Source organism: Perca flavescens, chromosome 12 (genome assembly GCF_004354835.1).
Source record: "Perca flavescens isolate YP-PL-M2 chromosome 12, PFLA_1.0, whole genome shotgun sequence".
In the NCBI taxonomy this organism is placed as follows: domain Eukaryota; kingdom Metazoa; phylum Chordata; class Actinopteri; order Perciformes; family Percidae; genus Perca; species Perca flavescens.
The window spans coordinates 28,715,793-28,731,170 of record NC_041342.1 but is presented as its reverse complement, the minus strand read 5'-3'; the positions used below and the strand labels follow the sequence as shown (position 1 = coordinate 28,731,170).

General features: G+C 43.0%; 1 protein-coding gene across 2 annotated transcripts in view; it reads left to right on the top strand.

Annotated features, from left to right (window-relative positions):
* fam110b (family with sequence similarity 110 member B) overlaps positions 1–14,879 on the top strand; it is a 40,697-nt gene extending 25,818 nt beyond the window's left edge. The window contains exons 2-5 of one of the 2 annotated variants that reach the window (XM_028593669.1): positions 2,128–2,255; positions 9,403–10,066; positions 11,479–11,891; positions 13,202–14,879. In XM_028593669.1, the coding sequence (XP_028449470.1) occupies positions 9,944–10,066; positions 11,479–11,891; positions 13,202–14,084 (1,419 nt within the window). In that variant the 5' untranslated portion in view covers positions 2,128–2,255; positions 9,403–9,943 and the 3' untranslated portion in view covers positions 14,085–14,879. Of the gene's footprint in view, positions 1–2,127; positions 2,256–9,402; positions 10,067–10,669; positions 10,771–11,478; positions 11,892–13,201 lie in introns of those variants that run through there. The other variant, XM_028593671.1, reaches the window with a different exon arrangement.
* Positions 14,880–15,378: the final 499 nt, after the last annotated feature.

The following is a 15,378-nucleotide window of genomic DNA, read 5'->3' as shown; positions in this document are numbered from 1 at the left end:
ATACGGCACAAATCTTTTTATTTTTCAGCTACGTGAGCGCTGTCTCTGTGCTTAATGTAGAGTTTTTCCTGCCTGCCTCTGCGACGACCAATCGCCAGCATTATTACATCTTGGTAGAAGCATGCTGTGTGCTTATTGGCTCGCTGACGCTGATGAGATTTACACCTTAGGCACTGAAATTGGGTATTGAATGACGAGGCATTTTTTCGATACTCAATACTAAGGAAGCAATTCGGTCGGTGCCTAAAATGTATCGAATTTGGTACCCAGCCCTAGCTTTGAGCCATGAAACCTCATCCAAGAGTTGTAGCAATCAAACTGATCGACTTTGTATGATCCCAATCAATGTTGTTTGTTTGCAAGTAGTCAACTAGGCTTCAGTAATACTTATTTCACAAGGACACAAAAAAAAAATTAAAGAACTTGCATTGTTACTTTCTGGTGTCTACAGGGCTTCTCTTTGCCATGATTAGGATAGCAACTGATTTTTTTTATTTATTTTTTTGTATAAAAAAACTGTGTGGCTGATATGTCCTGGGATGTATAACTGTGTTCACATGAATAATCTGTACCACAAAACAAGCGGCACTTTTCAGAGGTGGAGATTGAAACCCTGATATCTCAGGTTCATTTGCACTAACATGTATACTTTTTGGCAGCCTGAAAACTGGTATTAAAGGCTGTAGAAAAAATGCGGAATGGAAAGAGATCACTGATGCGGTCAACAGTGTTGCCGTAGTAAATCGGACTCCAGCTGAAGTTTAGCCTATTTAATTTATACATCCTTGACGCATTTTCTATAGTCCTAATAGTAATATACAGGCTTATTGCAATCTCTTAGGCCTACATGGTGTACCTATATTTAAATAAACACACGGTAGCGGAGTTTATGCAATGTCTTTTATTTTACTCGTGTTTTTTTTCATGAGTCAGAACGAGACAACAGCTGAGGGAGAGCGCGTGTCCTCCGCCCCCCCCCCGTGCTGGACCACCACCACGACCCTGTCTCCTGACAGCAGAGGGGCTGGGAAAACAAGCCAAAATAACTCTGTCAATAGCAGAAATAAATCGTTCACGACATAGAAATGAAAACCTGAATAATAAATAAAAATGTTGTGCATCGTCATGTTTCCTGTAGCCTATGAATATCATTGCCAAACATAACACTATAGGCTACCTTTTAAAAGCGAGGAATAATAATATCCTGTCTCCTTCAGTGGGGGCTGTTCTGGACACTGCTCTCTGGGCATCGGGTCATCTGGCTCCATCGCTACATTTATGGCACCCAGTTTCCCTGCGAGATGTTGTGCAGAACCCCACAGGCTAAAACAATGTTGCAGACTTTTTCTGCCGTGTATAGGGTCCCCCCCCCCCTCACTGATGCGAGCCATCTGCCCTTAAACAATCCGATGGAGCGCTCCACCGTGGCACGTGTGCGTACGTGTGCACTATTTTACCGGCTCATAGAGGTCTTCTAAAAGAGCCAGATCTGCCATTGCTGATAAGTGATCAACTGATGACTTCTCCTTCTCCTGTTAAACTGATTATATGCTGCACTGCAAGGCCACGCTGACTCAGAAACTTGCGTACACGAGTTCAGACCAGACGTGAGATTTGATCGCAGCCTACGCTCACGTCCAAATTGATAAATGCCGAGCTTTGCGTAGGAATCGGCGTACGCCCGTCGTACGCCTGTTTTAGGTCGTACGCACGTTTCATAAATGAGGGCCGGTGTTTCTACTAGGTTGACAGCTTTAGCCTGGCAGGTTTAAAAGGTTATTATTTTAAAACCGAGTCCGGCGCCGTGCTCACTCCACATAAAACACATACATACATTACATCACAAAACAGCATCACTGGTCTTATTTAACCGAATATTCTCTTGTCCAGCTCAGAGCCTGGTGTTTGTAACTGTTTAAACTTTTAACTGACTTGAGATGTAAATATAGGGAAAACACATGTCATATTAAATCAATGGCCTTTGTTAAATAGCAGGGACAGCTGTGTAATAGTACGGCTCCGATATAAATAATGTCTAACTCTGTCCGTCTTGCATTCAAACGGCTCCTATGCCTTGACATAATTCACTCTTAATATTTGTGTCCTTTGTGTTTCTTTTATTGACAGCTGTGAAGCCCACTGACAACCTGCAGCACCTGGAGGAGAAGGGGGAGGCGCCCAGTTCCAACAGCCACTAGCAAGATCTTGGAGCATAGAAGTAGCCAATAGTAGCTCAATAGGACAGCTCCAAACTGGTAAACACTTTTTACAACACCACACTACATACAACACACAACGCTGGAGATGCTCTCCCTGTTTCTGTGATGTGACTCATGCTGATTGAAGAAAAGACAATGTTGATCGTCAAAATGGAAAAGTGAAAGTATACAAGACATTCAATTTACTACTAAAATAAGATTTTTTTTATTTTTTATTTAGTTTTAGCTTCAACAATAGCTCAGCAAATCCTTTAGTAATAAATAGGCTATGATTAGCCCCCTTTTTTCAACTGTTGCGTACAGTGTCCATCCAGTATGCAGATAGTCATTTTCAGTTTATTAAAAAAAAGACATATTTTTTTAATAAACTGAAAATGACTATCCGCATACTCAGTCATGTTAACCAACAGACCTTTTGACCAAAAACTTCCCAGGAACTAAGATGCTCCAATTTACTAAATCAGTATCGAAATCAGGAACTAGAAAAAAGCCTTTTCTGCCTTCCCGTTTGTTTCCACCATATCTAAAGAACCATGGCTGTTACTGTAGGTAAATAACAGAGTCAATTAAACACACAATTGATTTATTGTCTGTTATCCAACAACAACACAGTCATCAGGATGGTCTTCGTAGTGACTGTGATGTTTGAATAAGTGTTACTCCATCTTTGTCTTTTTCAGATTAGTTGGGCAGCCTGCTAGATAACTTTGTTTAAAGAATAGCATTACTCTAAATATGATTCTATTGATTGAATTAATGAACTCTACTAATAATTCACTTTTTTTCTTCTTCAAACAATGGCTCCTGGTCCCAGTTCTTCGGCAGTATGTTTGCCCTGCAGACCAAAACAAAAAATATTTCTCAAAACTTGCACAGTTTTTTCTTTAATCAGTCACCAGGGAACACACAGACGTCATAATCGTGCTCCTGTAATAAACCTAATCTGGATTCTTACTTGATGCAAGGGGTTAACAGCTTTCCCTCTGTAGATACCTAGGGCATAGATTAGTTCAGTTCAGTGTCACAGTCCATCGGTTGATATCCCCTGTGTTGTTCAGTTGACTGTGATAGAGAGCGGCGATGGCGGTGAGCAGAAGGTCTGCAGTGGAGACTTAAAAAGTCTGGTTACACTTTACTTGAAGGTATCTACATAAGAGTGACATGGCACGGTCATGAACATGTCATAAACATTATAGTCATAAATGTTTATGACATAACGCTTCTTTTAGTAAGTGTCATTCGGTTTTTATCATGACAAGTTATGGTTAGGGTTCATGTGTCATGACAGTGTCATGTCACTCTTATGTTGATACCTTCAAGTAAAGTGTTATCAAAAGTCCACATTTACAACCTTCAAACTGAAGACAGTTCATTTCTGTTCGGCTGCACCATCAGGCCCCAAAAACAACTAAATACAGTCACAGTATAGGAGTGGGTGCACATAAAAATCTAAAAATTAATCTTCTACGATTCTGAACCGACAAAAATCGATTATTGTAATAATGTTCCAACAAATAGAAGGTCTGCAGTTGAGGTGTGTTTGCCAGGTGTGTGTTAGTGAAAAGGAGCAGAAAACTTCAGCAGCAGTCTTCACCCACATTGGAAATGCACGATATGAGGAAAACACGCAACATTCGAGAATGTAGTTGAATATCGCGATAACAATATTACTTGCGATAAATAAACAGATTAAAGTGTACTCAGTTCTGCATTTCCGCTGCTTTCAGCATTCTGCTAAAATGCAACAATGTTCTTGTTGAATTTAAAACAAACCAAAATAATTTCCAACTTTCTTTTGTTGAACAAATTGAACATTGAATTGAATATAAAAGGCAGCACTACAAAAAGAATGGCTGTTACATTTCAAAGTGTAGTTTTCTGCTGTTATTTTCTATAAACTAACACAGAAAGTCTGAGTGTCTTTTGCGAAATGTCGCAGCCTTTCGAGATGTGTTTATTGCGCTAGCTGATATCGCGATAACTATAAATGTGCAGCCCTAGTTGTCACCACATGGCATCTGGACTTGTTGTTGCAGAGTATACCCAGCATGCATTTAGTATCCACTAGCAGCCAATAGCAGACGACTTGAGCCAGGCTTCAAACTGTAATCATTCTGGTTGTACCGCTGTTATTGTGTCACTAAATTAAGTTTTGATATTGTTTTAAGCGAGAAACTAATCATTTAGGTTGTGAACATGTGGGGAGTTTAGTAAAATAAAGGGTGTAACTTTTGATAATGTGTGTGCGTGAATTAGTAATATGTTCCCTCACTTTAATAATTCCCACAAATTTCTCATTTTGTTCCCTTGCATTAATCATTTTCTGTCTTCAAATGACATTAAAGCCACTATGCGTAAACATTTAATGGGATTATGGCGTCTATATCATTGTTTGCTAAATCCACACAACTCATCCTAATCAGGCTAATTAACAGTTCCAAGCTTCACATATGGTCTGAAACAAGTATTTATTTAGTTGGTGTGTATCAGTGCACTTTATTCTTCCGTAGCCGTCTATTTGTGATAGTATAACAGCATCTGGTGTTAATCAGTATTTGTGTTCGACCTGGTCATTATAAACAGAAAGGTCAACCTTTAAAAGGGAACACTGAACTTGTATAAACACGGGTGGGAATGTGGAGTGCATTGGCTCCTTCTGCTGAGAGCGTGGTTGGTTTCCCAGCAGTACTCTGCTGCCTCTGCTCAACATGCTGCTAACACAGGAAATAGAAAGAGCTAGAGGGGGTGTGTGTGTGTGTGTGTGTGTGTGTTTTGTTTTGTGTTTGTGTGTGTGTGTGTGTGTGTGTGTGTGTGTGTGTGTGTGTGTGTGTGTGTGTTTTATTGATTCTTGGCTATATGCCCAGAGGTGATACATTGGAGAGAGCTACCTAAAACAAGAGGAAAGAGAGGAGGTAAAAGACATTATACCCAGTTCTAGACGCTAACTGGTGGATAAACCAGGTCATTTTGATATATAATACCGACCAGATAAAGTGAAGCGTACTAAGACTGTTTTAATCATTGATGTTTCAATCATCAATACGTTCAGTGTGTGCTAACGGCGTCTGTAAACGACACTATGCTACACGATGCGCCGGTTTCACTTCGATGAATGGACCAAAAGCAACACATACCCTGCACTAGTTTTCACTCGGGTTATCTCGTTTTTTCTATCAACAGAAAATGTTACAACCTAACATAAACACATAGAGGTTTTAAGGATTAAACCATATAATCTAAACACACCCAGTGTGTGTACTGAGTGAGTGCACATCTCAACTGTCCTGCAGCCCACATCTGATTCCTGGTAAACACAATACTAAGACATTACAATTCGTAAAGCCAGAAATGAACAACAGCCAAGTGTTCTCTGGGAAAGAATAGGCCTGCAGGCATGGAAGGCTGGAGCCCTCTGTCTCTCATGACTATCATGTGTTTAGAGAGAGAGTGCGTGCATGTGTGTGTGTGTGTGTGTGTGTGTGTGTGTGTGTGTGTATGTGTGTGTGTGTGTGTGTGTGTGTGTGTGTGTGTGTGTGTGTGTGTGTGTGTGTGTGTGTGTGTGTGTGCGCACGTTTAGCTTTGTCTGCTGAAGCATAATATGCTCAAAATGAGTTAAATTCAGTAAGTAAAGTTGCAGGTTACAAGTAAGAAAGAAGAGAGAGAAAATGTAGACTATGGTAAGTAGACAAGAGAACTACCGTTTGCCCACCTTTTCTCTGCCTTTCTCTCCTTTCTTTCTCTGATCCTGTGTTCTGCAGGAAATGAGCAGGACACATGTTCCTAATCCAAAGTGTGTGTGTGTGTGTGTGTGTGTGTGTGTGTGTGTGTGTGTGTGTGTGTGTGTGACCAGAAACATATGGCATATTACATTCACAGATCCTTAAAAAGTCCACATTTACAACCTTCAAACTGAAGACAGTTCATTTCTGCACAGCTGAACACCATCAGGCCCCAAAAACAACTGAATACAGTCACAGTATAGGAGTGCGTGTACATAAAAATCAAAAAATTCAACTTCTACGATTCTGAATCATAATAATGTTACAACAAATAAGAGATTTTTCTTTTAGCATAAATAATTAAGGTTCGGGCACATTTTGGATTTGATAACTAAGACTAAGCGTTCGTGACAACATAGCAGAGCACTCTTCTTTTTTTTTTTTTTTTTTTTTTTTTTTTTTTACTTTTGTTTACTCCAGAACACACCAACTTCTGTTCTACAGAAAACATCTGGTCAGTGATGTTGGTCAGTGTGATAACATTTTCATTTTTTTCGTTTCATACGGACAGAAGACTTTTTCATCATGCTTCCAAATGAATGCAGTTAACTTTAAATCATTCCCCCCCCTTTCTATTTATTCAGGATCCCCACCCACATTACAGTGTGTATTGTATACTGTACATTTAAGATTATAAGCCTACTTTATTATCCCGCAACGGGAAATTGCATATACTTATAGGTTTATTTGTGGGACACCTCCTCTCCGTAGAATGAATGAAGTGGAAAAATTGGTGCCCCAACGACAATGGGGAAAATCAAGTTGATCTCAGGATAGACGCACATATTGGAGATATGCATACACATTCCTTTACTGAGAGCATGCAAACTAGCATTTCACCTGGTGTTTGGACATCATCATATCATCAAATAAGCAAACTATTTCTGATATTCTACGACTACTTCATTACTTAGGGCAAATTCAGAAGAGTCCCCTATAGTTCAACCTTCAGGCTAGTTACTTACACAGAGTGCTAGCTACTGACCATTATGGGAATACATATAGCTACCAAAACAGAACTTTGTTGTGATCCCCTATAGCATTCACACAGCCTTTTCTTGCTGTAATGAAAAAGGTCATCGGACCAAAGTCAGTGGACGACCGGAGAAATCTTTGAACAGAGACAGGAGTAGGGCTGAACCATTAATCAAATTCAAACCGACCTTGCGATGTACTGTATATGTAATAGAAGCTGCAGTCTCAGCTGGAAGGATAGCCAGTGTTGTGGAGCTTTGACAGTTATTAGAAGCACGTATGCGTATGCCACTTTGAGAGATTTACTGTGTGGGCACCTGTGTTGTAGCTGAGCTAGCAGCTCTACTACGAGAGGTTAACAGACCGACATAGCTGTCTTTTCTCTCACTGGCTGACTGCAGTCAGCTGCTGTGGGTTTTTTCAGTTATGAAACACTGCTACTTCTTTATCTCTGCAGGTACAGTTTGTGTGTTAGTGAGATGGTGCCATGTTGCAGAGGTCTTGACAGGTCCAAAGTTACATGGACCTGTTGAAAACTCATCCAAACCCGACGAGTATTAACTCATTTTCAATAGGACTATGGCTGAGTTCATAAAAGGCAACACAGCTGAGTAAAAAAAAAAAAAAAAAAAAATGGAGGGAGGGCTCCAGCTAAAAAAAAAAACGCAGGGTCTCCTTGAACCTTGCCTAACTTTTGCAGCAACGCATGCTTTTTTTAACCAACAATGTGCTACGTAAGCCAATCAAATACACAGAAGTACACATTCTTGATATATTATTTTGTAATGTGCTGTTTTTAACACAGGGCTGTTTTGGGTCTGAATGCCCGGTATGAGTCTGCAGCCATGTGAAACGCCCGTGTTAACAGCAGTGCGCTTTAAAGGTCCCATGGCATGAAAATGTCACTTTATGAGGTTTTTTAACATTAATATGAGTTCCCCCAGCCTGCCTATGGTCCCCCAGTGGCTAGAAATGGTGATAGGTGTAAACCGAGCCTTGGGTATCCTGCTCTGCCTTTGAGAAAATGAAAGCTCAGATGGGCCAATCTGGAATCTTCTCCTTATGAGGTCATAAGGAGCAAAGTTACCTCCTCTTTCTCTGCTTTGCCCGCTCAGAGAATTTGGCCCACCCATGAGAGAGAGAGAGATCATGGCTTGCAAACAAGCAAAGTGGCAGTTGGTCAAGGCCACACCCCCACCCTCCACCCTCTAGTTGCTGTAATTCTGCACCAAGGCTGAATTTCGGGAAAGAGACTTCAGATACAGTATTAGGGGAACACTAAGGTCTATATAAAAGAGACTTCAGATACAGTATTAGGGGAACACTAAGGTCTATATAAAAGAGACTTCAGATACAGTATTAGGGGACCACTAAGGTCTATATAAAAGAGACTTCAGATACAGTATTAGGGGACCACTAAGGTCTATATAAAAGAGACTTCAGATACAGTATTAGGGGACCACTAAGGTCTATATAAAAGAGACTTCAGATACAGTATTAGGGGACCACTAAGGTCTATATAAATGAGACTTCAGATACAGTATTAGGGGACCACTAAGGTCTATATAAAAGAGACTTCAGATACAGTATTAGGGGACCACTAAGGTCTATATAAATGAGAATTCAGATACAGTATTAGGGGACCACTAAGGCCTATTTAAAAGCATCCAAAGAGCACCATGTCATGGGACCTTTAAAGGTGCCCTACTCGATATTCAGAAAAAAAAATTGTTCTGGGATTGCCTCCAGACGGCTGTCACAGACCGTCCCCCAACTCCTCAAATAATCAAAAACGGACTCTTTGCCACAGCCCTCGGCATCTGATACCGAAGCACAAGGCACTCACGCGCACGCGTGGGCCAGACCAGCTATCAAAACAAAGAACAGCGAAGCTCAGGTTACAAAACCCACTCGGAGGGAGTATGACCTCATTCTCTGCTCAGGATCACTCCACTATATCTTGTTATTCATGTTCTGAATGTTAAGTACAGCCCTTTTGAAGCTATGAGCTAACATTAGCTAACATTTGCTGATGGCATCAGCACTGACGCTTAACAAATCACAGTTGTCATAGGAGCGTTGTAGGTTTGTATCCGGCCCGGTGTCCTCTTATATCTAATGGCACCACTAAGGGGCCTGTGAGCAATCCAACAGCTGCTTAGTAAACACAAAGTGGTTGAGTGGGCAGGTCAAGTGGGTATGTTTGCTGTTCCTTAAACACACTCTAGTGTTCTGTTATTAATCCTGCATGAGTAAACATTTAAATGAATAGTTTCATGCTTATGTTTACGTCATCACAAATTCCTTACACAGTGGTGTGGGTGTGTGTCCTAGCTATTCCTGCAATTGTTGCTAGGTGGATGATGTCACAGTCTAACTCTAACCTCATTGGTTGTTTCTTTATCTCTTCTCTTTTTTGCCTAATTCAGATAGTGTGTGGCGAGCTGAAGGGAGAGCTGAAGCGAGCGCGGAGAGGCGGTGGGGCTTTCCTTTTCCACCATCCTCTGCTTTTCCTTCGGCCCCGTGGAAGCACTCATCCACACCACTGCACTGAAACACACTCATCACTCTCTTTTCCTTCTTTCCGATCTGTCACTGTACTTGTTCTCTCTCTTTCTATTCATCCATCTGTCCGTCTTGCTTTAGAAACAGGTCAGCTGAACCTAAGCATCACAAACCAGTAAAGACCAGTGATACCAGTTGTCGAGCTGCAAGCTGAGTTCCTCCTGCTCCGGCAATGCAGTGAAGTATTTTGATACAGCAGTTGATCAGCCCCCCAGCCCCGAGTCTGGCTCCGCACCGCAGGGTCCCACAGGCGATGAGGCGGGCCACGGGCTTTATCTCTTTCTAGACTTTCTCTTCTTCCACCTTGTGTCTTCATGTTTTGGGGGTCCTCCGGTGCCCCCGCCCTCTGTCGACCCCCCCGCACCCACTGCCACCACGGCCGGCCACCCCAGTCGCCTCGTTGCCATGCCGACAGAGACACTGGCTCCAGCCCTGCCAGATAGCAAGGCCGCCGGCCCCGCGACGGCCTTCAGTTCCACCGTACCCCTCCGCATCCTCAACAAGGGCCCTGACTACTTCAGGAGACAGGTAGTGTGTGTGTGTGTGTGTGTGTGTGTGTGTGTGTGTGTCTGTGTGTCTCTGTGTCTGTGTGTCTGTGTGTCTGTGTGTCTGTTTGGCTTTGGAAAACACTGATCAACATTTTTCACCATTTTCTGACAATTTATAGACAACAGGTAATCAATTAATCAAGGAAATAAGCAACAGATTAATCGTCAATGAAAATAATCGTTAGTTTCAGCCGTGTGTGTGTGTGTGTGTGTGTGTGTGTGTGTGTGTGTGTGTGTGTGTGTGTGTGTGTGTGTGTGTGTGTGTGTGTGTGTGTGTGTGTGTGTGTGTGTGTGTGTGTGTGTGTGTGTGTGTTACTAACTAAGGCCGTACCATAATCAGAATGCTTTTAAAATGCAGGACTCAGTCACAAAGAAGGGGTGAGCAATATCACAAAATATTCTTTCAATACAAAGTGATACGACGGCCAGTCATCAGTATCTGTACAGACAGTTCTATAATTGAGACTAATGTGGTATCTAGCAGAGGCCTTCTGTGTGAAGTGTGGACACCCTAACCCTCCCACAGTCCAAAGACACGCAACCAGGCAGGTGGGGTTAAATGGCGACTCTTAATTGCCCGTAGGTGTGAAGATGTAAGCGTGGATGGTTGTCCGTCTCCATGTGTCATCCCCGTCCAGGGTGTACCCCGCCTCTCGACCAATGTCCCTCTAAAAGGATGAGCAGGTATAGCTGATGGATGGAGGGATTTTTAGGTTTAATCTTAGTCCTGAGATCAAAAAGTCCATGTTAGTTTTAGTCTTAGTTAGTCAACCTCAGCCTTTTTTAGCCATTTCAGTCAGTCTTGTCTTGTGAACATTTTAGTCTAGTTTTAGTGCACTGAAAACACTTGACATTTGAGTCATCGAAAGATTAGTTTTACAATAAGCATTTTAATCAAACTTCAGAAAACTGCTTTCAAATAAAAATTCAGTCGATTGATTTTAGGCTAGTCACGCGTTGCCAGACCTATCTCCTTAGCGCTGTTTCAGCGATCGAGTATGGTCTGGCAATTTATCCTGTGATAGGGGGAAAACCTTTTAGCTTGATTGTATGTCTTTAAACCGATCACAACCGCCCGGGCGGCACTAACATAGCAGGGAAAGCGACGCCGGATGTCAGGCTTTATCCCAGCGACGTACAGCCGTTGAGCCAGACTAGTTTTAGGCTAAAAGACTGTAAGAATGCGGCTTTGCAGAGAGGGTGTCCGGTCTGATGTTATTCATTGAAGCAATACGTCCAGACCTAGATCAGTAGAATAGTAAAGTAAAGTCAACAACAACAAACCTTACTCAGACGTTTTTTTTTTAATTGTGTAAATGGTTTTGCTGTTATAAAAACATGAGCAAATGGTTGAGTGTTGTGTTAATTAACATATTTTTTAATTTGTCTCAGGTGGAACCTAACCCAAAGCGTCTCAGTGCTGTTGAGAGACTAGAAGCTGACAAGGCCAAGTATGTCAAGAGCCAGGAAGTTATCAACGCCAAGCAGGAGCCGATCAAACCACCCGTGATGGCTAAGCCTCCCGCCGGTCATACCCTCCTGGCCAAGAGAGGCTCTGGGATTAGTGGAGGAGGAATTGGAGGCGCGATACCTTTCAAAGCATCCAATAACAACGCAAAGTCAGACACATGTGCAACAAGCAGCGGCAGCAGCAAACGGGAGAATTTAAACCTGGAGATCCTTAAAAATCTGCTCAACTCATCGTCCTCTTCAGGAGCGGGATCTGAAGGACTAGGTGGTGGAGCTAAGAGTGCTGTGTTGATGAGGTCATCAGGGGGAATGGCCAGGAGTTGGACGCCATCAGGGTAAATTACCTTTTTAACATTTAAAGAGGCGCTATGCCGTTTTTGCCATTTCTTCGCTGTTTTCTTGCTTTTTGCTGGCAGGTTTCCCTATAGAGCTCCCCCTACAGCTTCTGAATAGATATTTGGCAGCTCCTACTTGTTTTCCTCTTTCTCTGTTCCTCCAACAATGCTTTCCTAGCTTTCTGCTTCTTTTTCGCCGGCTCAGCCGTGACGATGGTGTGAAAAACTCAATCGCTGCTTTGTTAGCCGGTTCCTTGAATGGGCGTATGTGTGCAGTGCCGTGAAGCAATTAGTTACATCGCGAGACCTGATATCACGCGATACTTCCTGGGGGGGAGCGAGACGACCACCATTCCACAAAAAAAAAAAGTCATATAACCGTTCCAATAACTCCGAAGCTGTTCAGTTAAGGTAAATTAAGCTACAAAAACTGCATATTTCCCCTTTAAGCAATGATTATGAGCCGTTTTTGTGTTCAAAACATGTCTACTGCAAATAGGTCACCTTGACTGATGGGACTACACCGGACCATGCTTCCTAAATAGTAACTAAGGTTGCTTTCACACCATAGCAGTTTGGTCCGTTTTAAAGGACAATTCCGGCGCAAAATGAACCTAGGGGTTAATAACACATGATTACAGAGTCGACCGTTCCCTGGGATCTGTTTTCATGCTAATCAAATGTGTCTCTAGCTTGAAACAAGCTAGCGCAAACAGCTGATTAACAAGAAATCGCTGGGCGCCCGGATAGCTCAGTTGGTAGAGGGGGCGCCCATTTATAGAGGTTTACTCCTCGAGGCAGCGGGCCCGGGTTCGACTCCGACCTGCCGCACTTTGCTGCATGTCATTCCCCCTCTCTCTCTCTCCCTTTTCATGTCTTCGACTGTCCTATCGAAATAAAGGCTGAAAAATGCCCCAAAAAAATAATCTTAGAAAAAAAAAGGAATCGCTATTAAAAAGATAGATTATGAAGACGTAGCATTTACGTACAGTATACAAGCAGGCGCCATCTTGGGAAAACAGTCATGACCAGTCGAACGACAAATAACCCAACCCTGGAGCGTTTCGTCAGATAGTCCGGTTTGCTTGGGGGTTGGTGTGAAAGCTCATTCGAACTCTGGTCCGCTTGAAAACGGGACGCTTCCAAGTGCACTAGAGTTTGGTTCACTTTAGTTGAAAATGCTAAAAAACTAAAAAACGGTAAACTACAGCCTGTATGTCTTTATCCACACTCTTGCCACACACTTGATTATGTCTTCCTACCCGCTTGTAATGCATTACGTATTTATCTTTGCTGTTTTCTGTTCCTAGGATGCCGTTAACCTACCGATCTACAATGGCGCTTAATGAGCAACCGCCAGAACTAGCTCCCAGTCCGAGCACCTCCCACTCCCTGCGGTCCTTCTCCCATTCCCTGAAGGTTCCTCCGATCAACGGCGGGGGACGCCGCAGCCCACAACCTGGAGGAAACCTCAACCTCAGCAGACGAGGTGAAGGAATCATCGACCGTTCTCGCTCCCCGCTACCGCCGCTACTCACCTCCCACTCCTCGTCCGACCTCCTGCGGCTGTGCAACGGCAAGCCCCTTCGCGCGGCCCGATCCAGCAGCTCCTCAGCTCCGCCCCTCCCTCCAAAACCCAACCCCGCCTCCCTCCCTCCTCCCGCGCTCTCCTTGTCACTGCCTCCCCCTCGTCCAACTCCATCCCCCTCTCTCTGTGACAACATCGCCCCTCAGTCGCTACCTTGTGATTTTGGAGGCCCTTCCCATATCTCAACCGATGCCAACGTGGAGCTCGAGCTTGGTTCATCCGTGGCTCGTCGCTCCTCGCTACACAGATCTAAATCGGACCTGTCGGACCGGTACGCCCGGGCCGGAGCTGACGTGGAACGCTTTTTTAACTACTGCGGCCTGGACCCAGAGGAGCTGGAGGCGGTGGGTCCGGAGAACTTTGCGCGGGCCAACTCGGACATCGTCAGCCTGAACTTCCGATCCGCTTCTATGATCTCGTCTGACTGTGACCGGTCGCGGCGATCGTCCAACGACGGGCTGTCGGACGGGGAAGAGGACGAGGAGGAGGAGGCCGGAGAGCGCGTTCCCTACGGCATCTCAGCCGTGGAGCGAAACGCGAGAGTCATCAAGTGGCTGTACAGCATCAAACAGGCGAGAGAGACGCAGAAAGTCTCACACGTTTAGAAACAAGCACTACAGTGGATAGGATGTACTTTAAACGACAGACAAACCGCCCCATGTTTCAGAATCGATAGACGGACCAGACTTTCTCATAGGTTTAGGGACTGTGATCTTGGCGCTGAACTAAAAGAAATTGTGAAAATGCATAGATGGATGGATGAATAGATGGAAGAGAAAGCCTGACACATCTAACAAACTTGGTGAAAAAACAGAATTTTTTTTTTAGAAATGAATAAAGAGATGATGAAAAGGACTCTAACCAATTAGGTTTAGAACAACATGAACCCTATGAACAGACAGAAATAAAACTTGGACAGTTAACAAAATGTTCCGTCTGGAGAGACAAACAACGGGACGTGTCTGAAAAGAAACTACAAAGCTGTTTCTCTCTGGACACTGAATAATATGACGGACAAAGTCTGTCAAGAGCAAAATGCACTGCGATTGTCTAAGGACCCATAAAGTGACCACCTCACTACAAATTATCATAGGCCTTTCTCACAGAGAACAATTTGGCTTGACTAATCGAAGCCTTTTTAATTGGGATTATCTTCCTATATAGCTTGCTAGCTACCTAGCGCTCTATCTGTTCAATCCACACTGACTTCAACCTTCGTTCTGCCATCTCTGTTCTCGGTCAAAGCTGTCCAGTCGACAGCTCCTGAGGACACCAGCTAGGCAAACAGTGCAAACATAGTACAAATGTACTGCGGTGACGCGCGTGCGTCTCCGAGTTAGTGTGGATTGATACATGTGGTAAAACGGAAGCGTGTATGTTCCAAGAGTCGGGGCGAGGGACTGACGTGAAAAACCCTTCAAAAAAAAACGCTTTCTATGTGGATTGATCAGCATATTTCTTTGACCAATGTTAGGGCTGTCACTTAGTCATAAGGTGTTTTATGCCCATAAATATTCAAAATGCTTGATATACAATTTATCGTAACACATTATAAAGCGTTTTATAATGACTTTTAAGGTCAAGTCTCATAATACCAACCAACCAACATTTATTTATATTGCCCTTTACTGCAACCAGCAGGTATCAAAGACCAATAATAAAAAACATAACATACAGTAAAATCTGAAAAAAAATAAACATAACATACAGTAAAATCTGAAAAAAAATAAAACATAACATACAGTAAAATCCGAAAAGGTTACATAAAAGCAGGAGGAAGAAAGGAAAAATTTCCCAGCGCTACTATGTATTAAAAGCCATTCTAAATAAATAAGTTTCATAATTGCTGGTCACCCACTCACATTTATTTTTGCAAGCATCATAGAGTATTATGATTTG